The sequence below is a fragment of the Belonocnema kinseyi genome, chromosome 1, assembly GCF_010883055.1.
Source record: "Belonocnema kinseyi isolate 2016_QV_RU_SX_M_011 chromosome 1, B_treatae_v1, whole genome shotgun sequence".
NCBI classification, from domain to species: Eukaryota; Metazoa; Arthropoda; class Insecta; order Hymenoptera; family Cynipidae; genus Belonocnema; species Belonocnema kinseyi.
In genome coordinates, this window is record NC_046657.1 from 100,155,388 (window position 1) to 100,182,138 (window position 26,751).

At 26.6% G+C, this 26,751-nt stretch overlaps 1 protein-coding gene across 10 annotated transcripts in view; it reads left to right on the forward strand.

Annotated features, from left to right (window-relative positions):
* The first annotated feature begins 9,122 nt into the window (after positions 1-9,122).
* Positions 9,123-26,751, forward strand: part of LOC117167096 (neutral and basic amino acid transport protein rBAT-like) — a 30,519-nt gene continuing 12,890 nt past the window's right edge. For 2 of the 10 annotated variants that reach the window (XM_033351810.1, XM_033351818.1), the window contains exons 1-2: positions 16,097-16,227; positions 16,902-16,926. In XM_033351810.1, coding sequence (XP_033207701.1) covers positions 16,214-16,227; positions 16,902-16,926 — 39 coding nt within the window. In that variant the 5' untranslated portion in view covers positions 16,097-16,213. Of the gene's footprint in view, positions 9,721-12,491; positions 12,600-12,671; positions 12,880-13,372; positions 13,553-14,473; positions 14,656-16,090; positions 16,228-16,901; positions 16,927-26,751 lie in introns of those variants that run through there. The other 8 variants (XM_033351748.1, XM_033351756.1, XM_033351738.1 and 5 more) reach the window with 8 other exon arrangements.

Consider the following 26,751-nt stretch of genomic DNA (forward strand, 5'->3'; position numbering starts at 1 on the left):
ATCGACGATAAAGAAGATCCCTTTTATTACAGAAATATAATTTTACTTATTTTATGATTGCTGCTTATTTTGACAGTTTTAAGTTATTCCAGAATGATATATTTATAAATTTTATTTTAAACTGAAAGTATTTCAAGGAGATATACATATTTTAGATTATTTTACATTATTCTACATTACATTGGAATCTTCACGGTAAAATTGAGAATTACGAAATAAAATAATCAATGTTTAGTTTTTTATACTATAATAATATTAAATGAAATAATCAATGCAATTTTAATGTTTTATACTCAAAATTTTAATTAACAGAAAATTAATTTGTTTATGAATAATTAAAAATTGTATTTTTAAATTAAGATTTAAGTTTATCAAAAATATATCCTAATTTCATAATTATTATAATTACATAAAAAATTATATCACAATAAAATAAAGTAATTAAAAATTATAGTCCTGATACTAAAAATAGTCCATTTCTAAATCCACAATAACCAATTTTTGAATATTAAGAGTTTATAAAAACTGTTAAATGGACTTAGATAATTTATAACATTATCAAATCAAGAAGATAAAAAATAAATAAATTACAATTAAAACTAATCGGAAAAGATACTTGACAGAGGTTATGTATAACTAAAAATCTTAAAAATTTGAAATACTATTAATTTGAATGATTACAAATTTGTAATAATTTCCAGCATTGACGGAATTACTAACTGCAGGCCTCGAACTCATCACACTATTAAACTATTTTACACTTTTTTGAAGCGAAACTATTTTTCTACTATTTTGAAAAAAATACACGAAACACTTGATTTTCAAATTAAAAAATTCCTATTTTCAACTAAACAAAATGCATAAACTTTTATGCAAATAGTTGAATCTTCAACTAAAATAAATTTCTATCAAAAAGGGTGAATTTTTTACAAATTATATACATTTTCTACTAAATAATTTGAACAATTGATGTGATTTTAGTACAAATATTACTTAATTATTTTTTCATGCTGTTTTTTCATTAAGTTTAATCTTGTGTATTTATTGCTATCTCATGTACATTAGGAAAATTTCTTCTTTCAAAAGTAGTATTAATCAACATTATCATTGTATTTTTATGTACATTTAATACCTCAGAAATTGAATATTTTCTTGAATTTTGAATGTTTACAATTTTAAAGTTCTGAATTTTCATGTTGAACCTTACACTTTCCATTTTTTCTTCAAAATTAGATACATTAAAAGATTCAATTTAGTTTACAGTTACCAATTTTTAAACTTGAAACACTTTGAACTGAAAATTATTTTTATTTAAAAGTTGGAAATTTCGAATAATTTAATTTTGGACGCAATAATATTAGCTTTGATTTTTTAATGATACAATTTTGATCATTCTAATTTACAAATATTTCAATTTTTAGCATTTTGAAATTTTTTATTTTCGAAATTTTAATCTGAATTCATTACATTTAGAGATTCTTCAATTAAAAAATTTTAAGTTTGAATGCTTTTAATTTATTTGGGATTATTTATTTTTATACACAAATTGATAAGTTTACAATTGGATTTCTTTTAATTTGAATCGCTTCGAGTTGAAAATTATTTTTATTTAAAAGTTAAATTTTTCAATAATTCCATTTTGAACGGTTTAATTAGCTTTGAATTATTAATAATAAAATTAAATATAAGATTTGCATGATTAATGTTGCAAAAATTATTTGGAAACAACTATTTCTCAAATAGTTAGTTTAAAATTTTAAATACGTTAAACCAAATCCCTTTTATTACAAGTTCCGTAAAGTTATACCAGAAAAAAAGGTTCTCCAGGTTCAACTTTCAGAACCGAGCCCTTCCAACTGAGATTGTTTCTGTGTGGGGTCATACGTTTTATCTCAGTTTCTCGTCGAAAAAACATTGATAGATCTTCAGAAAGGTAAACAATTTCAATAACGTTTCAAATTAAAACAAATAATTAGACAGTTTACTTAAAGTTTCAGAAATTTAGATTATATTACAATATTTTATAATATTATATTGATATTAAATTTCTTTAAATAATTACCGAAAGCATCGGTGAATGTAATTTACAAATGTCTTTTTATTGTTATTTGATAATAATAAAAATAGAAAAGGCGAAAGAAATAAAAAAAGAGAAGAAAGTGGATTTGGTTAGTTGCCTTCTCGTTTTTCCTTCCTCTTTATTTTTGTCCAAAAATGTTTTTGTTTTTCAGGAAAATTATTTTTCTTTTAAAGAGGATATTGTTCAAATTAAAATAGGAACATTTTATGGCGGCTGTCTAAACTTGGTCTTTGAATTCTTGGTTTTGTTTTCAGGAATTCTATACATTAACAATTTACTTGTTCCAAATTGTACAATTTCTAAATAAGAGCTTTTATATCGCTGAATAATGTTGAATTGAAACTTTAAAAATTAAGCAAGTTCCAATTTAACAAATAAAAATTTTTTAAATTCAAAATGAATCGTTTTTTAATTAAAGAGAGTGTCCACTGATCTTGAAAACCTTGAAAACCTGGAACTCTCCTAGAATTTTTCCAGAAAATCTTTAATTTTAATTATTCTTTTTTTCTTTTCTTTTAAAACAGTAATTTTATCGAAATGCGAAGAGTAATTTAAATCTTTTAGCCTATTATGAAAGAAACATCTCATTTAGAAAAAATCTTGCCTAAAAATCTTGTTAAAAAGAAAAAATATTAGTTTAAAATTTCGATGTTAATTCAGTTTCAGAATTAGAATAAGCCATGGCCATACATATTTGAAAAAGGGCACAGTACACCAGATTTAAAATATTTCAAGAGGTTTTGAAACATTTTAGAAGATTTCATAATATTTCAAATAATTCAATGACTTAAATGAATACAAAAGATTGGCCAATGAAAGATTTTATAAACATTTCAAAATAATTCAAAAGATTTCAAACATTTCAAAAAGACGTGTACATTAGATTAAAAAGTTGTAACAAAAATTCTGCAAAGATTTCGAACATTTAAGAAATACTTCGAACATTTCATAAAGATTTTAAACATTTCACAAAGATTTTAAAACTTACAAAAGAGTCTAAAGATTTAAAAAATGGTATATTAAACCACATTTTTAATATTTCAAAATAATTCCAACGAATTCACAAAGATTTCACTAAGATTTCGAACATTGCACAAATATTTGAAAACTTTCAAAAGATTTTAAAGATTTCAAAGATTTTAAAAAACTTCAAAATTTTTTAGGAGATGTCGAAAGCTTTCACAAAAGTTTCAAAGATTCATAAAACATTTATAAAGACTTCAAAACAATACGAGAATATCAAAGATTTCAACAAGGGTGCAGTACACCAGATTTCAAGGATTTCAAACCATTTCACAGATTTTAAACGATTTAAACATGTTTGGCGAGATTTCAAACGATTAGAAAATATTTCTAAAATATTTTAAAGAATTCTGAAGGATTTCAAAAACATTTTAAGAATTTAAAAGATTCCAGCAAGGGACAGTAAACCAGATTTCAAAGATTTCAAAAGATTTAAAAGATTTTTAATGTTTTCAAAAGGTTTCAACAAATTTGAGAAGATTTGAAAAGATTTTAATAATTTCAAACGAACCGAAAAGATTTCACGAACAAAGATTAAAGAAACATTTTAAAGATTTGATCAAGATTTTTTAAAAAATCACAAAGTTTTCGTAGATTTCAAAGCTTTCAGGGACTTCAAAGATTTCAAAAAGGGTACAGTACAACAGATTTCAAAAGATTTCAAATATTTTAAGCGATATCAAATTTTTTTATAAGATTTCAAAAGATTTAACAAAGATTTCAAATATTCCAGTGATTTTACACGATTACAACAAATTTCACTAAGATTTCACAATTATTTCAAATATATCAGTGATTTAAAACGAATACAAAAGACTTAGAAAAGATTTCACAATTTCTTTAAAGAATTCATAAGGATTTCAAAAGATTTCAAGAATTTTATAACATTTAAGAAGATTTTATGAGACTTCAATGGTTTTAAACAAAAACAAAAGATTTCGCAAACAAAGATTAAAGAAAGAGTTCACAAAGATTTCAAGAATTTCAAAGATTTTATGAAAGCTTTAAAAAATAACAAAAGATTTCACAAAGACGACTCATGTTCGCAAAAAATAAAGAATTTGTTTATTTATGATTCGGATTTCTTTCAACATTTTTGGCCAATAAAAAATGAAATGGCTCATTTTTTACATGTATGAGAAATGTTTATTTCATCATTTGCTGTAAAAAGGGAGACCTGGAAAATTTTGATTTCTTGATCTGGAATAACTGGAAAAGACCTTGAATTTTGTTTCTAAGAATCGCTAGATACCCTGTTAAACATTTTTTTTAAATGTCATCTTTGTAAGTCTTTGTAAGCCTTAGGGATCGTCCATAAATTACGTAACGCGTTTTTCTTTTGTTTGAATAAAGACGAGCATGAAATTGATATGAAGTTGAGAAAGACACAACGATATAAACAAAAGAAAAAAGTGTTACGTAATATATGGACGATCCCTTGGCACTGAAAAATTTCCCTTTGGGTTCCTTATAGCGTGTATTAAATTTGAAATAATCGATTTATATCTTGCGGGTAGGTGGAGTCGAAATGGATTAAGAAAAATTTTCTATCGCAGAGTTATGGGCAAATCATGAATGTTATTTTTGTTTCTTAATCTGTATAATATGCATAATTTTACAATGTTTCCGATTTTTCATTGAATTTTATATAGGAAAAATTAAATTTTGTATGAAGATCAGACAGTTAAAAATGAGTCAAATTAAACATTCATCAACTCGTAATTTTTAACGGTCTGACCTCTCAATTGTTTTTGGAAATACATTTTGAACGTGAGAAAGTTTTTCTAACCTGAAAAAAATTATTTAGAATTTTTAGAGCTTCTAGATTTTTTTCATTCTCAGGTCTCCATAAAAATTAAATTTCTCCTATATGAGCTCAACTACAAAATCGGATATGCTCCTAAGGCGCTATTAATTTATAATTTTGCTGTCGATCCTCCACCTTATTAGACGATTTACTTTTTCTAAATTGTAAATTTTTTAAATAAAAGCTTGTTGAAATATTAATAAATTATACAAATTTAAATTTTTATATCTTTAATAATAAATTCTGACAAATCATTAAATAAAATTAAATATTTAGAAGGCCTACCCGGTAACAAGCGTTGAATTCAGAAAAATTAAGAATTTGTATTCCTATGAATACGCGATTTTTCCTCCATCTAAAAATCCGCCAACGGGAACAGAAAAAGTGCGAATCCTATTCGTCTCAATCGACTTAGTTTAATTTAACAAAAGCATTTATTTAACCTATTTTTCATTATTAAATATTTTTATAACTTATAAATTCGAGGAATATTCAAATTTATATATATTTGTATTTTAATCATTTATTTAAACGTCTTAAAATATGCAACAAAGAAATCTATGAAAATGTGTGAATTTAAATAATTTTAACTCTAGAGAGGCAGAGTTGAATTGGTGAGAATTAAAATTTCAGAATTTACATTCCGCATAAAGGAATTAAATCAACTTATTACACATATTTTGTGCACTTATTAGAAGGAATTAAATAAAATCAAAATATGAATACTTTTGAGGAATAAAAAATATCTCTGTGAGGTGCGTTACCGGTACAATTAGAACGAATTAAATACATTGAAAACACGTTCTTTTTGGGAGAATAGAAAACTGTGTGGCGGTCGCTATGGAAATGGAAGTGAATAACTTTAGGAGGTATCTTATTCTTATTGTGGCATTTTAGATAGATGGAAAAATCGCGCATTCAAAATAATAGAATAATCTTCACTTTTGCGCTGAAATCTGTAAATATTAATTTTTCTCTATTCTACGCTTATTACCGGGCAAATCAAAATAATCTTGGTAAAAATATTGGGAATCGTGGTCGATCATTTCGCCACCTGGTGCCAAAAACTGGAACTAGTAAGGGTAGGTACAATTTTAAAGCTGTATTTTAATTTTTGCATAAAAGTGATTTTAAGATTGTTTTGTAAAGTTTAAAACAATGACTGAATACTAAAAACAAATCTTCATCAAAAACGGATCGTTTTAGATAGAATTTTAATCTTCTACAGTGAAAAAACACATGTTTGTCAAAAACGTTTTAAAAGAAAAGCAATTATTTCACTATTTTATGTAAGTTTCAATGCACTGTAAGCTTAAATATACTTTAATTATTGTATGTAGCGACAAATTTTATCCAGATTATGCCAAGGATACGAATAATAGACGATGGAAACTAAGAAACGAAGTCTAACCTAAATTTTAGATAAGTTTTTTACATAGTAAATATTTCATGTATAAATTAATAAAAATGTACTTTGAATTCATTTTTGCTTCAAAATAAGCCGATTTAATTTTAAGATGTGGTGAAAATCACAATGAATAGTGAAACAAATGTTTTTTCTTAGAATAATATTTTGTTCAAAAAATGTATTTTTTCACTGTATAAGATGTAAATTATGTATAAAATCCTTTGTTTTCGATAAAGGCTTATTTTTAATGTCCAATGAATACTTTAAACTCCACAAAAATATCGCAATTTAACCATTTCCAATACCTGAATAATTTTTAATTAAACCGTTCCAAGTAAACTATTTATTGCAGATTAAAAGTCTATAAATCGAATAATTTTAGAAATGTTCAATTTGAATAATTTGGAATTACACAATCCCTGGCAGACCGAAGGAACCGGATGGAGCCTCTAGAAAGTACCCGTAAAGACCCCATTGGGTCCCCATTCGGTTCCTTTTTATAAAAATAAAAAAAAAAATAGCAAGATCAACTTTTAAACTGTTGAAATTCAGATTCTACGTTAAATTTTCTATTGGAAACTCACGGAGTAATCGCAATACTTTTTTTTGCAGCGGTAAAAAGTTAAAAAAATATATAAGATGTACAACGCCTGTTGACTGCTACTTACAGATGATGCGTTTGAAGTGTAGCAGTCAACAGGCGTTATACGTCTTGTATTTTTTAAAACTTTTTACCGTTGCAAAAAAAACTATTGCGATTATTCCGTGACCTTCTATAGGGAATTTGAACGTAGAAACCGAATTTCAAAAATTAAAAATTTATTTTGCTGTTTTTTTTTTAGTTTCTTTAAAAAGGAACCGAATGGGGTCTTTACGGGTACTTTGTAGAGGCTCCATTGGGTTCCTTCGGTCCGCCAGGGATTTCAAAATCGAATAATTTAAAAAGGTAACGCTCATAAATAAACATTTTAATTGTTCCAAATTGTACCATTTCCGAATCAAATCATTTAGATAGCTGCGTAATGGCAACTTAAAACACTAAAAATTGAACCAATTTCAATTTAACAAATTAAATTTAAAAAATATGAAATTAATTTTTTAATGCATTTTTTTATATTGAAACAATTTAAAATGGGATTATATTTAAGTGTTAGAAGTCTAAAGGAACAATCATTCTGGATGTGGAACAATAAAAAATAACACATTAAACCGTTAACCATGTCATTATCGTTTGAAATTAGAATTTTCATAATTGTATGAAATTAAATTGAAAACCTTTGGCAGAAAACTTTTTAACGTCCAGTATACTAACTTAAATATGAAATTTTAAACTTTATAATTCAAAATTATTCAATTTAAAATTAAAGATCATAGTTAAGAAATTTGGAGTTTGAACCCTTCTGAAGCAATTTCAAAAAAAACTTTAGCAATTGAAAAACTTTGAAATAAAACTGCAAGGTTCTCAAATTTTATTTCAAATTGAAGGTCTTACTGGTGAAATAATTTATGTTATATCTTCTAAACCGAATAATTTTAATTTAAAAAATTAAAAATTGAAAAAACGAAAGTGGTTGAAACTTGTACAATTTCAAATCAAAATAGTTGATACTTGAATAGTTATAATTTTTGGACGTTCAAAATTAGAAGCCTATTAACATTCATATGAAATTTTAGAAAATGAAACATTTTGTATAAGTCATCTTGAACCATTAAGAATTGAAAAAGATTCGTATATTATGTGGATTATGTAAGGCTGAAAAACTGAATAATTCTAAATTTAATTTTTCAAGATTGTAAAATTTTAAAATGGTAAAGTTTTACTTTGAAAATTTTTTAAATTTCTAAAGGAACAAATTGTATGTCAGAATTTTTATAAACTGGAGTATAAAATTTAAATTTAAAACATTTTTTATTTAATTTACACTTTATTTGTTTATTTGACCAATTTTTAAGTCAAAATATTCTAAATGTAGTATTCCCAAATTTAAGTATTTCATACGTGAAAATTTCAAAATATAATACAAACATTCATTACTCATTTTTGGACATTCCTTAATCACTTCATTTTTACTTTGAATATAGTATACAAACAATTATTTCTTGTCGTTTAATTTAATGTAAATTTAGAGCAAATTGTCTATTTAAATTCTTATGAAACTTTATTATTTATTTTTTAATATTTATATTCTCCATGATTTATATTAACATACTGAAATGAACATTTCTGAATAATAAAATTCCTGATTCGAAAATTGCCAAATTATAAAATTCCTGAATTAAAACAGTTAAACCATTTCTTTTGTATAAATATTATTTATCAATTAAAAATACAATAATCAAATATTTTTATAAACCAAAATTATTTTCAATGCTTAAAGTTTCTATAATATTATTGTTTGAATATAAAGTAACAATAGGAAAATATATAATCCAGAAATATATTTATTTCAATTTTTGTTATTTTAAATTTAAACAATAATTTTAGCAAACTTGAAACATAAAAATGAGTCATTATAGTATTTTTAGTAAATAACTATTTTTTTTAAATAATGGAATCAGGAATTTTATTTTTTGGATTTTTTCATTCGTTCCACTAACACAGAAATTTATTTATGCACACATTTCTTTTATACATAAACTGTAAAAACTTTATTCTGGGAAATACTAAAAAAAAAAAAAATGTTTTGATTTGAAAAATCGGTTTTGGCGAGAAATTTTGTATTTTGAATAAGGGATTTTTTCCCCAGGTGCGTCCCTGCGGATGAGACAACTTGGGGCGCAGACTCGTCGGGAATGAACATCAGCTGGGCAAACGAATCGCACTACTAAATATATACTTCGAGGCACGAGGACGAGGTTTCAGTATCCAATTCCTAAAAAATCGTCTTCGGCTGTTCGTCACTTCCTTTTACCGGTGCTGTGTTTCTCCCTAAAAGTAAAATTTTTCCATTTTTAAATTTCCATATAATCGATCCCCGGAATTCCCAGGGGTGCATTTTTCAAACCCTTGTAGAACGTTCAGTGTTTGGCGGTAGTGAAAGAATCGCTGTGAAGAGAATGACAATAAATTAAAAATATTAAGAATTCATTTACCTGAATTTCAAGTTTAATAAAATTTATTTATTAAAGTTACAATAATATATTATATTTAATTAAATGTTCTAATATCCAAGTATTTAGTCTATGGGAATTAGTTTGGATTAAATTTTAATTTTTTAAAGGAAAAGTGAGACGAGTGAATTACAATTTGAAAGAAGATATTTTAATCAATGTTTCGATCGGAGAAGAGTGGATTGGCCAAGTATCGATTTTTGGGTAAATAAGCTCAAGATGATGAAAAATCCGTAGAAATTCGTCACTGAGGTTGAAGATCCGATTTGGTGCACGGATTTATTTTTTAAGGTATGGGAAATATATTTTTAAAATTTCATACTGATAAATTAAAGTTTATTTTGATAATAATATCGATCAATATTAATTTGGTTTTATTTTCGAATTGTCTCCTTTCATTTATAAACTAATAAATATTTAGTGGTGATATTGGTAATGTTGGTGAATAAAAAATATTAAATAAATAAAAATCAGTTTCAAATATTAAACCTAATTGGCCATAGAAGTATGGATTATTATAATTTGCAAAATATTTTTAGTTTTGTATTAGAATTATTTTTCACTTTTTTACATACGTATTAACAATAATTGTTTATAAAGCTATACATTTTCAACTGATGGATTTGATATTATTTTCTTGCAATATTTTCTTGAAATATTTTGTTCACATGTATGTATAGCTAAAGGTTTAATATGAAATAAATATAAACTTTTTATATTAAAACCTTAGCAATTGATAATGTTATAAATTTAAAAATGTTACTATCTATCATAATTCTATATGCAACATTATACAAATAGCGAAGCTTATGACACTAAAAAATTGGTTTCAAATTGATTCTTCAAAATACAACAAAATGCAGGTTAAAAATATAAATCTTAAATTCAATAATAAATAGATAATTAAGAATATTATAGTTAAAAAAAATGATGCCAATTATTAAAGTTTTAAATAAATGATAAAAAATCACAAATTATAAAGACAAATATCTAAAAATCGACACTAAAAGTTTACAACATTAAAAAATATACAGATTTGAGAACAAATTACAGGAAAAAAAGATTTAATAATTGATCGAAAATTTGTAATAATATCTAAACCGGCGAGGTGAGCATGATAGCCTGTTTGAAACACAACCAAACTTTACAATGGGTAAGATAAAATACTTATTCTCTAAAAAAAAGATAATGTATACAAAGTAATTTATATATTTACGTCAATTTATTTAGATAAAAATATTGATGTATGAATTGGAATTTAATACATTTCGGATAAAATTCGGGGTGTGAGGTGATCGATAAATTCCATACAAGATTTGTGACATCTACAAATTAAAAAATTTTGATTTTTTTAGATTCTCATCCTAATGTGAAGGTATTAGTTTTATATAAAAGCTAACTTCTCCAGTATTTATTCTATGGAAAATGTTTTTAACAAAATTTAACAAATTTTGTTGAACCCATTTTTTGAAATGTTTTTGTTTTACTCGTAAAAAATGCTATTAAAAATTCCATTTTTCGCCAGAACTATGCAAGATAGGGAAAAAAATTAATAGACAAAAATTGCTTATTTCAAAAATGTCTACAAATTTGTTGTTTACCATTTTTTGATAGAACCCGTAGTTTTTGTTTTAATCGTTCAAAATAACATTATAGAATCATTACAATTTTTGGAAAAACCGACACAAAACATATGAAAAAAAGTGAGTAGACAAAAATTGTTCACCAAAAAAAAAGATCCACAAATTTTTCACAAATTTTTGTTTGATAGGAAGTGTAGCTTTTATTTTAATCGTTGAAAATAACATTAAAAATTTAAACTTTTTGAAAAAAGACAACGAAAAAAATGAATAGGCCAAAGTTGTTGATCAAAACAAGATCGATAAATCTCTTATAAATTAGGTTTTGATAGGACGAATAATTTTTATTTCAATCGTAAAAAATAACATTAAAATAAAAAATTATTTTTTTAGAAAAATGACACGAGCAAAGCATGAGATACGTTATGAGAATGTGTATTCGCGATTTATGTTCTTAATAAAATCTAAGTTTTGAACTTTTTCTAAGGTCGAATTTTTTTCAAATTATTTCTTCGTATCTTTCTTTTATTGTGAGAAAAGTGCGAAAATTCGATTCTATAATACAAAATTCTCCTGATCACAGAAATGGTAAACAATATAAAAGTGATTTTATCGATCAAATTGACTTTTTATATTTTCAAATAAAAAATCATCAGCCCTTTACTTTGTATGTTTCAAAATCGAATAGTAAACCTCAGCAAAATCCAAAACAAAACCAAAAAAAATTGAAAAAAATCATGTTCTAAACTGAAAATGCTCATATTCATGGAATGTTTTATTCTTAAATCGAAAAATTACCTGTCTGATTGAAAATCGACTCAGTCAAGCTTTGAATCTTCTAATCTGCAGTATATTTAATATTTATATTTAGGTAAAAAAGTAAAAACAATTTAAAATTATTTAATTGAAAATACAATCAAGCAATATTTTTGGCGACAATTTTATTGTTGCAATAAATTATACTGAAATTTTGGTGACATTCAAATCTTCAATGAATAAAATTTAATTTCAAGTTTATAAATAGTTCAAATAAACTTTACTTTCATTTGAATGAGTGCGTTGAACCAACGAATAAAAATAAACTATATCAATTAGTATCTCAATTCGAGGATTAAAATGGCGTGGGAAGATTTTGTGTGTTCATGTCTTGTTATATCATTATGGGTCGCATCATAGAGTGTCTCATGCTTTTGATTTGCGAAATTGTTTCCATGGCAAAATTCCAGATTAACTATGTCGCAGCACGTGAATTGGTTGGCTCAGGTTAATTATTTTCTTGATTTACGTTTTGAGAAATTCACTTATATCTTAATTAGGGAGTTAATTATTTTGTTAACGAGAATTCTTCTCAATAATATAAATTCCAATTGTTAATTTTAAAAAGTACATTCAATTTATTACTCGTGTTAATCTATAATTTATGACTTTTTAAGTTATTGTCGATTTTGTAATTTGAAAAAAAATTAAAATTGATTTTTTCAGTATAAAATGAACAAACAGAAAAACGACGGTCATTTATCAGTCGTAATACCCTCTGAACTCTCAAGTTCCCACAGCTCTCAGAAATTAATAGCCAATCAGGATACACAAGTAACAATTTACATTTTTTTTTGCATTTTAGTTAATTTTTTATTAGTTCATTGACTTTTGTATTCATAATAGGACGAAGAAACTTCGGATTGTCCACTTTTAACTCCAAGTCCTCCAACTGGGGTGACACGTAATCCCTTGGAAATGGTTCCAATCTTCAATCGTTTAGAAGACCCTTTGGAGTTGTCGGATATTCCCACCGTAGAGAATATTAATTCTGAAGATGGTCTCAATGTTTTTATGAACATTGTTAATAGTTCCAGCAAACCTCTTCACGATGGTATGTGGTAAAAAGTTTGAAATAGAACAAATTAATAACAATCAGGATTGCAATTTAAATAATTAGTGATTTTAAATTTAATTGAAATTCAGTTTGATTTTAATTAAAATTAAAATATTCTTAGTCGTAAGGGCTTGAAATTTTGCAATTTCAAAATTGGATAACAATCTTCTTTTATACTTTAGTGATTAATTCTAAATGAAACGTTTAACAATCCCAATATAAAGTAATTTCATGTACTAAATCAAAAATCAGAAAAATAACTAAGTTTTAAATTAAACAAGATTGAAAAAAAAAACAATTGGAAATATCTTCACTTGGAAAAAAATGACTGAATTTTATGATGCAAATTATGTCCTAGACATGGAAAAAAAACTAAAACAGTGATTATTTTCTTCATGGCCATTCTTTATAGCTCTTAAAAACAGTTCCGTCAGAGTCACGTGATTAGTTTGCCAGACTCAAGCTTCACACTAGTGAAACTCCACAATTCATTTTGTGCACGCGAAAGGATAGGAAAGAACTGACAAATGTCACTTTCCAACAGTGTTTTCGTATTACTCTTGTCCTCGAATGTTCATTAAAAATTATCTGTATAGTGATAACGAAAATATGCGCTTTGTAAAATATTTGTCTCATTTGTGCGATAATTTTCTGTGCAGCTAGAGACAATGTGACTAATCCTTCTTTTTTAGCATTTGGAAAATTAAAAGTTTCTAAAATTTTAATTTGACCAACAATGCCTATTGTAGTTTTGAGGATTTTTGAAAGTGTGAAGTGTTTGGAAAGTTACGAATTCGCATGGTTATATATATTTATAAAATTCTAAATGATTAAAGTTAGTAATCTAAATGCATACAAAACAAGTTTCAAAGTTGACAAATTCACAGTTCTATCAAGTTTACGAAATTGCTATATTTTAAATTCTTTGAAATTACATTGTTTTAAGCGCTTACATTTTTTATTGTTTAGTTTTTATAGTTTTCATAGTGAGTTTGAATTTATAAATAAGACAATTTAAAATCACTAACGTTTGCAAATTTGATATTAACAATAACATTTAAAAAAATGAATAATTGAAAATTGAACTTGGAGTTAAACAATATTTAATAAGTGAAGGCTTCAAAAATAAACAATTCTAAATGAAGTTTTATAAAAATTACAATATTAACAATAAATAATTGTGAATGTCGAGTTCTAAATCCTTTAATTTATAATAGTTGCGGTAATAATTTTTTTGCATATTTAATATTGCATAGTTTCTAGCATTGAATCTTTGGTGCTGAAATTTTCTAATTTCTAAACATTTTAAACGAAGCTTAATCGACTTACGCAATGTTAAGAAATTTTTAATTTTCCATTATTGAAAATTTAAATTCACAAAAATAATTATGAATTTTTCATAAGTTTTTGGTGGAATAATTTTGGCTTTACGTTCCAAAAGAATTGAAATTAATTCTTAGTCAATAATTTGTTTTAATTTTAAATAATGAAATGGTTCATTTTAAATTCTTTAATAAGTTTATAAGTTTTTATTTAAATTATACTTCTAAATATTGAACTATTCAAGTCCACGAATTAAAAATAAATTATGATGCACAATAATTGTAAACTGAAAGGCACATTATTAATTCTTTTTGAAAAAATACACTATATTATAATTTAACGAAAGTATATCACGTAACAATAAAGAAAAACTGCGTTTCTAATTTAGATTGAAATTAAATTCCTTTCACATTTTTAATAATATGGAGCCAGTGAAGACCATAGAAGAAGGTAGGAGTGCTTATTGTCTGATTTCTGACGTATATCCCTTATCAAATGAAATTCGAAACTCGCTCACTATAAGAACTCACCCGCTCAATTAATTGCATTAAATATTACTTAAGAAAAATGTTAGCTTCTTTAATTTGTTTTAAAACGTTTAAAAATGTCTATTTTGGGAATAATTATTAATATCGAAATATATTCTTTTATTAGAAGTATAAATATTTTTTGTAAATATAAATTAATTATTTGAGAAGTTATAGTTAATTTTTTGTAATTTTTAATAAATCCTATAATTAGAGAAAATCTAAAGTAAGTATTTTTGGATTTATACCTAGTATAAACATTTTAGTAGCGAGATTATTATAAATATCCACGCTTTCCTGACTTGGAATTCTTCCAATTTAATGTAAGAGAGCAGACAAATCCCCAGGAATGAATTGTGAGTCGTGAATTGTGTAGTAATTCGAAGCAGGAAGAATTAATTGATTTCGACCACAATTGGAATGTCGCGAATCTGTCGACATTTCTCACGTCAATTATCACTTGACCCCGCTTTAATTGAAGAGTGAAAACTAGTTAGCAACTATCAAAGCTTAAACAAATTAAGAGGAGCTGCTTATTCATTAAATTTTTTATTGGAAAAAATCTAAAAATTAAAAGAAATCAGGAAAGTAAGTGAATAAAAAATGTATAATTATTCTAATATAATTGCAAAATTAAACGGCATCTACAATTAAAATAAAAAAATTAATTAAAAATCAACCAAATTGACCAATATGCAGAGAAACTTGACAAAATTCGATTGTTACACTCTTGAAAATTTATTAAAAAATCTATAAATTCACCAAATTTACAGCATACAAGTATACGAATTCTTTTTTGGATTAAACAGTACTAATTAAAAAAAAAAATTAAATTCATCTTCAATAATTTTTATAATTCTATGGTCTTAAGAAAATTTTGATAAATTATGTGCAAATGTAAAAAATTGTAAATCTCTAAATTATAAATTTAATTAAAAACTTAAAAGTTTAATCAGAGATTTAAATAAAATAGAAAAATTCTTGTATTTTGCATGCTTAGAGATTTATAAAATTTCAAACTTAAAAATTTATAAACATAAAAGTAGAAGTTATGCATATTGTGAATTCAGGTAAAGTTTACTACATAAAATAAAAAATGAAATACAATTCGTCTAATTATTTAAACAATTGATAAATTACGATAAATATAAAATATTATAATTAAATAATTAAAATAATTAATAAATAATCATTAAAATAATTAAGTTAAACAATTAAAATTGTTATATTTCAGCTGAGAATAAACCAAATATCATTCGTCAGAAAAATAAAGACCAAATATTTTATTTACCCATTTAAAAAATTAAAATATTTAATGCTAAAATTTCATATTAAAAACGATAACTTCGTTGTTTCAGAACCAAGTTCCCGAGACCCTATGCTAGAATCTACAAGTAGTAGTAATAGCAGTATACAAAATGAACCAGTTTGTGCACAATTGCTCACTCAGTTGAACACAGCCTATCAGCATTTGGCTCCAGATGCTCAGGCATTGGTGAGTTTATTTTTTATGTCCAATTTCAATAAATTAATTATTTAACGAAATCAGTCAAATATGTCGTGTAAAAACAATATGATAAATCATAATTGGATGATTGTCAAAGAGTGGACCATTTTAGACAATGAGATTTTCTAAAACAAGCAAATTTCCAAACGGCCTGAATAAAAAATATTACGCAAAAATAGTGAAAATTGTTTACTTTTATTTGGAATGAACGTTGATGAATCCATTTTTAACTATATCAAAATATTACTAAGTATAAAATTAACCATTTTTCCCCGCATTAGGAATAGTCTGAAAAATTGTTTTCGAATTTTATCCTAAAGTAGCATAGCAGCGTGACCGGACAAAAAACTTGTGAGGCAGACTTTGAAGTGATTTTTAAAACATTTTTTATTTATAACTTCTAAAAAAAATCATCTAGAATTTGGAAAATATACTAAATTGTGCTTGGATGTATTTAGTTAATTTACTGAGATAATCTTAGAAAAAATTTACAATTTAAGGAAAAGTGGAAAATGATTAGGCCTCAAAGTGATCAACTTTTTGGCAATCACTCAATCACATTTTTATTTTATTCAGTTAAATTATAATCTAAATTACATACATATTTTATAAAATAGTTCTTTACAGGTAAATATAAGTTTTTATTTTTCATAAATTTACAGTCAAAGGGTGTCACGGCATAACCATGTAAGTGCTACTTTTTTCAAAATATATATTAGTGGCTTACAAAGTCTCTAAAACTCCGCCGTATACTGTGGTGACAACGCTTGATTTTTACAGTGTTTAAACATCTTGTTTAAATATTCGAGATACGGAAAAACGGATAGCGCCATTCGTTTCTGCGGAAAAAATTACATAAAATCTATGTATTGGTCAATTTTTTTCTCCCCACAATTTCTTATATGTATATAGTACGGATATCAATTCTTTACCATATAATTGTTTATTTATACTCTGTCACCAATTAACTTTATAATAAAATAGCGAAATGCATAGATAGACTTTATATATATATTTTTGGTTATCCAATTGGCGTTATTGGTTTTTCCATATCTCACATTTTTAAAACTAATATTGTTGAAACAATTAAAAAAATTCGTTAAAAATCATCTATTCCTTTTTTCTCTATTATTTTTCTAAATTTTTCATGATAAAATAATTTTATTGAAAGTTTTTAATTTTCATTAAGAAATTAAAAATAAATTTAAAAATCTTAATTTTTAACATTTGAACACTTTTGCATTATTTGTCTAATTATATTTTATTTGTTTATATTATTATTATTATTATTATTATTATCTAATTATATATTATTTGTCTAATTAATAATTTTGAGAACATCTTTTCCTGTCCTGAATTTTTTTCTTGATACTTAAATGGTTCTGCCGTGACGCCCTTTATTTTGATGAGTTAATTTTTTGGTGCTTGGTTTAGAGTTTTTTTGCATCTAACATGTTAATTGTGAACGTCAATCTAATGGCTTTAAAATATTTAAAAACCTTCGACCGTGCCAAGATGATAAAAAAATGGAGTTTTAAGTATTTAAGCTGATGTCTAATAATTGTTAGATATTGTATTAATTACAAATTAATACAATACCTAGTTATCTAAGTATAATAATTTAATTTTTTGTTTAGTAAAACTTTGTCATTCCTTTTTGGATTTTGAGCATTTTATGTTCATGTTTCTGGTCTTAAATTATCTTCCATATAGAAAAAAATGTATAATTTTCATGTCAGTCAGTCACTGTCTGTGCCAAACAATGCACTGCCAAGTGTTTCTCAATATTATATATGTTACTCTCATTTGTCAGAGGGCCATCTGTCAGTCAAAATATGACCATTAACCAATAATCTGCTTTCTATTTTTCTTATCATAAAGAACGGATAACAAAAAGCTCCTTTTTTGAACAAATTAAAAAATTTACAATACCTCCAGATTGAAAAAATGAATAAAAAAAGGTTTTAGAGTGAATATTTTATATTCGTAACAGTGTTACATAAGTTACGTAGCAGTTAGGGGCCGTAATTAAATTATGCCCTCCAAGACATCCTCCTCATTGTAACAAACCGCAAAACAATATTTCTATCCCCTCCCCCCACCTTCATCGCTACTACTGTACGTAATTTATGGTTTCTAGAAATATTAAGATATAGGACGTGAGACCAATAGAAATTTTTCGTATTCAAGATAATACATTCTCTGAAGGATGAAAATCGAGGTGAAAACTTTATTTTTAATTTTTATGATTAAAACCAAAACTACATGTCCTATCAAAAAGCGATTCATAACAAATTTTTAGCTCTTTTTCGGATAAACAAGTTTTGTTAAATAATTTTTTTCCATAACTTGAATCGTCTTTCCACATATTTTTTATTTTTTGTTTTCAATGTTATTCTTCACGAGTAAAATAAAAGCTACGCGTTCTGTACAGAAGTGATTATTACCAAATTTGTAGATGTTTCTTGGGATTAAGATTTTCGTTTATTCATCTTTTTCGTATCTTCCATAGTTTGGCTACAAAATGGAATTTTTTTATCTTTCATTGTTTTTTGTGCAATAAAAATGGGAATTTTCGCTTTTTTGAGAAAATCCAAAAAATTGTTATGATCATCTTTTAGGGCTTTAAAAAAAAACAATTTTTTTCTTCTCTTGACTTTTTTTCATGTCGTGCGTTGTTTGTCTTAAAATTTTGATTTTCGATTGATTTTCAAAATCTTATAAATGCTGTAACGCTGAGATTTTTTTAATCGAAAAAAGTAATTGGCCTAAATTTGTTGGCTTTCTGAGTACTATGAATAGCCGCACATAAAATTTTTAAACATAAAAAATGGCCCCAAAATTTTTTAAAATTAACTATTTCAATTTTTTTCAATAATGACTGGTTAACGAACTCATTCTTCCTGTCTCAAAACATGGAGATCCATTGAAAAACTGTGGTATCAAATTTCGGACAATGCTAATTCTTTCTCAATCAAAAATGATGAGAATGTAAAAATAGACAAAATAATTTCGCCCTAAGCTCTTTTAATACAGAATTTTGAGAGCATTCAACCCTGTAAGGAAAAACATGTTGGCAGTACACAATTAAAATTAAGTGTATATAATTTTGGTATTGCAACTAAGCAATATTACTTATATTTTAATTATGTCACTTTAATAAAGGAGTTAACCATAACATACCGAAACTACAAACTCTTTTTGCATTATAACATTAGTTATAATGTTATAATAATAATAATCATAATGTTATATAGTTATAAAGCGGCTCGCTTTGCTCGCAAGTTTAAGCGCGCCGACGGCGCGCGACGGTTGAATCTCGCGCTTTGCGCTCGAACATAATGACACCTCGCGATTCGCGCTCGGATACTTATTCTTTGCATTTGGAATGCTTGGAAAAAACTTTATCAAAAAGATCTCTTTTAGATGACAGTATTCATATACGTCTTCATATTCTGAATTATCTACTTAATTACGTATAGTCAAAGATTGAGTTTCTTAAAGCTCTGTAGGCTTTGAGGGACAGATTCTCATCGTGACACTCGCTCTGCGCGCTCGATTTCAGACAGACATTTGTAAACAGGTTTTGTTGGATTTTTTTCTCGTAACTTTCGTCGTTTTTCCACATATTTTTTTTATTTAATTTTTTTTTCAACGTTATTTTTCACGAATAAAACAAAAAGTAGGCGTCTTATCAAGAGGTGATTCGTAACGAAGTTGTAGATCTTTTTTTGGGATAACCAGTTTTGTTAATTCATCTTTTTTCGTATTCTACATAGTTTGTCCACAAAATGGAATTTTTTATTTTCCATTATTTTTTGTGCAATCAAAATTTGAATTTTCGATTTTCGAAGAAAATCCAAAAATTTGTTATGATAATCTTTTAGAGCTTTCAAAAGTAAATGTTTTTTTTCTCTTGACTTTTTTTCGTATCGTGCATTTTTCGGCTTCAAATTTTGATTTTCGGTTGATTAAAAAGATTTTGAAAACGCTATAACTCTGAGAATTTTCTTTTTATCGAAAAAAGTCATAAGGATAAATTGTTTGTTCTTTTTAATACTATAAATATCCGTACATAGAATTTTCAAATTCAGAAAAAAGTGGTCTCAAAAATTTTCAAAATACGCTCACTTTTTGAATTTTTATCAAAAATGGCTGGTTCACGAACTCGTCCTTTCTTTTAGATTTTCGGATTCAGAGGGTCTCGAAACGTGGAGATCCGTTGAAAAAGTGCGATGTCAAATTTCCGACAATTCTAATACTTTCTCAATAATAAATGATGAGAATGTAAACAATTATTTATAAAAGCTTTCCCTTTTAGCACGTCGGATGTCGATTTTTTCATAATTTCTTTTTACACCGCTTAGATTTTTGCTTAGGTTTCAGTTTTTCAGGAATTTTTATAATTGAACCATAATATATAATTATTTTACAAAAGCTTAAAAATTTGTATAATGCTTATTATGAATTTCTTACATTAAAAAAAAAATATATTCTCAAAGTTTTTCTGTCAGTGTGGCCAAATCAGATTTTCGTGGAAAAATTAAGCTAGGTTGGACGGGGGTTAAAATTTGAAAACGTTTTTTAAGTTCCTTTTTAGATCTATTCTTTAGTAAATTTATAATAACTGTATGGTGGCTGACTTTTGAAAAGGGATTTCGTTTTTTTTGTAATTTAAACTAACAAAGGGAGAAAATAGGTATTCTTGAAAATCCAAGTCTGTTATTTCGGTCAAATTGTTTGTAATAAATTACTCATACATGTTTAAAATATTACCTTTGATAATAACTAAAAAATAGCTAATAAGTAATATGTCGTAATTAAATATTATTTTTACATGTGTTTCGTGAAAAATTTGTTGGAATAAAATATCTGAAAGGATTTTTGCTTATTAAATTGCCTTTAATAAATAAATAATTTTGATATTTTCTTTAAAATAAGTATGAGCATTCTTTGAAAAACTTTAAACTGCTTTTAAACGGTTTTATCAATGAAATTTTTAATAACAATAATAAAAATAGTAGATAATTATCGAAGTTTCTAAAAAAATGAAAAATTCATTATTACCAGTTGATTACGTTAAAAGAACAAAGTTTAAAAGATGAAAAATAGCCACATAATGTATTTCTTAAGTAAGTTTATTCATACGATTTTTAAATGTTATCGATTTTTAGCAAGAAGGCATTGATAAGTAATTGACTTTTAATTTCGTGAAAAAGCGGGGTTTTCTCTATAAATACATAACATGATGAAAATTGATTTAAAAATTTGTTTTGAATAATAAAAATTATTTAATGTTATCGAAATGTCCTTAAAATTTAGAAGTTACTTATTTACACTTGGTTGCGTCGAAAGAACCAAGCTTTTTACAAAAAATAACCAAATAGCGTATTTTTTAATTATTATAAATTTTACTTTCAAAATTTATTCATCAATTTTGTATACTGTTACAAAATTACATTTTCGATATTTCTAAAAATTATGCATTATAGAGATCCATTATTTACCGCAAATCTACGGCACTCCTAGAAATTTTGAAGGAAAATTTGAAAATTATTGGCGATTGTCAACTCCGCCCCAGCTACCTGTCTACGGTTTCCGCACTACGCGGTTCCCCCTCAGCCGAATTTCTGCCTTCGATCATGGCCAGCGGGACTTAATATTTACCTAATGACGGCTCAAATACGAAATATAATTTTTTTTTAATGTAGCAACTGGTAATTTACAAATGTAATATTCGAAATCTATTAATTATAACGATTCTAACGATATTTTAAGTGGTTTAAAAATATGAAAATTAAAGAATTAATGTTCAAGTTCATGTGAGATGGTATAAAAGATTGTTCGGTATGTTTTACTCAAATTCACTGCAGTAGCTTTCATTTATTGGTGCAATATTTTACTTCACTTGGGAAATTCCGGCAGAAAATTTTAACAGGTTTGAAAATTTACTAACATAATAAATTTGGTTTGTTTCTCAAACAATCCTATTTGTTAAAATTAGCCTTAAATAATTTTGCACTCCCAGTCCACAAGTAGGAATAGTGTCATTTCTAGCTTAATTTCGAAACACATTAACAAACAGCATCCATTTTTTATTGATTAACCAATTTGTTCATGAAAGTTAATCAAAAGTACTATTTCAACACATGAAAATCAGAATATAAATGATTTTGATGGAATCAAACTCAAAAGTGACGTTTTTGAAATAGAATTTGAAAAATGTTGAACGGGGACCAAAATAGAAAATTGCATTCGCCTTAAGATATCTCAGTCAATATAGAGAAAAAATCTCAGTCAAAATGTTTAATATAAGAAACAATAAAATTTTTTATAATTTTAAGCAAGTTTAATATATAAACATTAATTTATGCATTAAAATTTTTTCTGAAATATTTTCAGATATTCTCTTAGAATAGTTTGAGTCGAGAGTTTGATCGCACCTTTTTGCGCGCGAATGGTGACTGTCGCACTCAGCGCTCGGTCTTTGCATTTCTCCCGCATTCGTGCACAGGCCTTTTAAAATCAAAGGTCAAAGGGTCGACAACTGTCATTTTGTGATTGTGAAATCTCCTTTGTTAAAGCTTTTTCGGTTTTAAGAACACATTCTCATCATGTATCTCGTGCTTGGCACTCGTTTTTGTCCAAAATGTCAACTTTTCTACATTATACACAACACTTTTATATCAAATATAATACATTTTTTATGTAACTCTGCCTGGAATTGCTTATTTAGATATTGCAAAATAAATCACAAATTTTGTTTATCATTATTATTTTTATATTTGTTTCTTATTTTGATTTAAACTATATTCTAAGCTGCGCTGAGTCATGTATAATTTCCATAAGTTTATATAATAACAATTCATAATATGCAAAAAAGTTGAATCATAATAATTCTTATTTCCTTGTTTTTATCATTTTTTAAATATTTTTAATCTGGTTTTTTTACGATTAAAGAAAATCCACTCCGCATCTGCATAGGGTCTAATGCAGGAACCTATATAGGGTCTTATACACTAACCTGTATAGGATCCTGTATAGGATCCTATATCCTCTTTCGTCTTTTCTGTCCTTTTGTCCAAAAATTTAATTTCTCCATTTTTAATGTTGTTTTTTACGACTAAAAACAAAAACTACGCGTCTTATCGAAAAGTGATTCATAACAAATTTGTAGCTTTTTCCAGGGCGCGCAATTTTAGGTTAATCATTTTTTTCGTATCTTGTATAGTTTGACAAAAAAATGGAATTTTCTGATTTTTCATTATTTTTGGTACGATCAAATTTTCAACTTTTCAACCAAATTAATAAAGTTGTTACGGTAATCTTGTAGGGCTTTCAAAAATGAACGTTTTTCTTCTCTTAACTTTTTTTTCATATCATGCGTTGTTTGAGTTAAAATGTTCAAAATTTTGAAACTGCGCTCACTTTTTGAATTATTATTCAAAATAGCTGGTTTACGAACTCGTTCTTTCTTTTTAGGCCTTAAAAAAGTGTGCCAAAGCAGAATCAAATCTGATCAATTTTTCGAAAGTTATCGTATCTACAGAATACAGACTACTGATAGACAGACAGATAGACAGACAAACACCTTCGTAAAAATAGTTTTTTATGACTCAGGGTGTCTCAAAACATTGAGATTTGATGAAAACCGACAAAGTGAAATTTTACATAAAACCAATACCTCCTTATTAGGATGAGAATGTAAAAAATGTTATATTCCGCATTTTAGTCCTCAATAGGTATAAAGGAATCCCACTGACCAGGCTCGACGGCAGCAGTTCAGCTGAGTGAGGGAAAGCCGTGTAGTGGGTAACCGTTCCCAGGTAGCTGGGACGAAATTGTCATCTCTCCAAAAATATATCCGGCACTGTTTGGAATTTTCCATTAAATTTGCATTTCTCATTAGAATCCAGTGAAACCGGGAGGATTAGAGATTAGAGTAACTTTTTCGATCCAGGGTTTAGAGGCAGGGCAATTCGCGCAACTATCTTATGCCCAATTTAGAATCGTATAAACACATTTCATACAAGGCTATCTGAATACTTGGAAAACATAAATGGGCCTCTTCTATAATGAGTATTTTGTTGTCCTTTCTCCAGTCGATTTGCTTATTATTCAGTCTAGATCTAGGGTCTATCGATATTCATCCTGTTCTAAGAACACTATTTTAAATAATTGTACAATAATCGACACTATTGGGATTTTTATTTAACCAAACAAAAAAACACCTTTATAGGATACCGCGCTGATCGAGACAGTCATGAAACATACACAGAAAAAACAGAAGATAAACTTTACATCGATTTCCGACGAAAGATTCTCTGCAACAAAAATTAACTTCACAGAATAAACTTTGCACAAATATCGGTTAATTTTTTTTTTCTTTAACAAACACATGTTTTTTGAAAGACGCGAAGTTCGCTAAACAAAACTTTATCGCTTTAAAAAATTTCCTGCAACCAGCGTCGGATAAACATTTTTCGGGGCCTGGGGCTAAACCTCGAAGGGGCCCTCTTAAGGGCATAGAAAATCCAAATTTTGCTGTAACGTACGTGATTTTGTGGGGTCAGGGGCCCCTCGGCTCCCTGGGGCCTGGGGCACTAGCCCCACCGTGGCCCTTGGTAAATCCGGCGCTGCCTGCAACAAATTTTATTCTTAGTTTTTTCTATGTATTCACGTACTCAGCAGACTGCTTATTTTGCCATTAATGTCAATTGTAGAAATGTTCAAAACATAACTATCTTGAATATTATACTTAATTGTTTAAAGTTCGCACATAGATATATCGTTCTGCGGGCGACGGGATCTTGTGTACTACTGTATACTTCAATACGCACAGGAAATACACATCAAGCAGCACTTGCGGGCCTTTTAAATATTCGTGTTCTGTGTTTACATCTTACAGAAATTAAGTGTTGGTTTGTGTGAACAACTGGAACTTTGACAAAATTCTTCACGATGCCCGTTGTGAAGGTAATTTTCAACGTTTTCTCAAGTATTCTAGGAAACTTATTCAGAATTTGTAGTTAGATAGAGCTGTGCGTATAAGCTTCGTTACATGTTAAAAGGGATTGGAGTATTAGCTGAGTTTTCAAAGAAATAGGAAAAACCGCTCACAGTGAGCCTTAATCATTTTCAGTCTGTAAGTTTCTGCACTGGACGTTTCCGGATAGAATCTTTTTTACATTCTCATAAGAGAAGGTATTAGATTTGTGTAAAATTTGATACCCTCCCCTCGCTCTTATCAAATTTTTTTATCAAATTTGAGACCCTCTGATCCAGAAAAATAGGTTTGTACGAATTTCCTTGTCTGTATGCCTGCATGTCGGAAACTGAAGATCAAGTTCGTTAGGCAGCTACTTCGGATAAAAACGAAAAAATATCGAGCATTTTTTCAAATTTTTGAGACCATTTTTTCCAAGACTTAAAAATTTTATACACAGCTATTGATAATATTCGAAAAATCAAACAATTTACCCTCACGACTTTTTCATAGAAAGAAAATGATCAGAGTTATAGCATTTTCAAAATAAAAAAAAAAATAATAAACATTTTAAGCCGAACAACGCATGATACGAAAAAAGTCAAGAGAAAAAAAGTTCCTTTTGGAAAAGTCCTTCAAGTGTATCATAACAATTTTTTGAATTTTCTTGAAAAATCGAAAATTTACATTTTGATCGCACAAATTATATTGAAAAATAAAAATGTGATTTTGCGGTCAAATTATGCAAGATACGAAATAATATGAAAAGACTAAAATTGTTTAACCAAAAAAGATCTCAAAATTTATTATGAATTCCTTTTTGATAAGACGCGTAGTTTTTAGTATAGTTACTAAAAAATAACATTAAAAATAAATAAGATACAAATTTTGACAAACGACACAAGCTACAAAAAAAATAAATATGCAAAAGTTGTTCATCCGAGAAAGAGCTACACATTTTGTATTGAACAGTTGTTGATAAGACGTGTAGTTTTTGTTTGAATCGTAAAAAATAACATAACAAAAAAATGGCGGAGAAAGTACAGGGAGTACGAAAAAAAATTAATGGACAAAAGTTATTCATTAATCCAAAAAAGAGATCCAAATTAATTATTAATCACTTTTTTATAGGATGCATAGTTTTTGTTTCATTTATAGAAAAACATTAAAAATGAAGAAATAAATTTTTTGAAAAACGACACAAGGTACGAAAAAAGTTTAATAGATAAATGTTGTTTAAAAAAAAAAAAGATCTTCACATTTTTGATTAATTATTTTTTGGTAGGATGCTTTTTTCTTGTTCAATTTTTATACAAAATAACATTGATAATGAATAAAATATTAATTTTTTAGAAAAACGAAACAAGGTGCAATAAAATCTTAATAAACAAAATTGTATTTTTTATAGGATGCGAACTTTTTTCAAAACATATTATGAATTGTAATAATATATTTTAATTTATTGAAATGATATATTTTTAGGGTAGCTGAGAATAAAAAATAAAACAAACGAAAGTGCAAATATT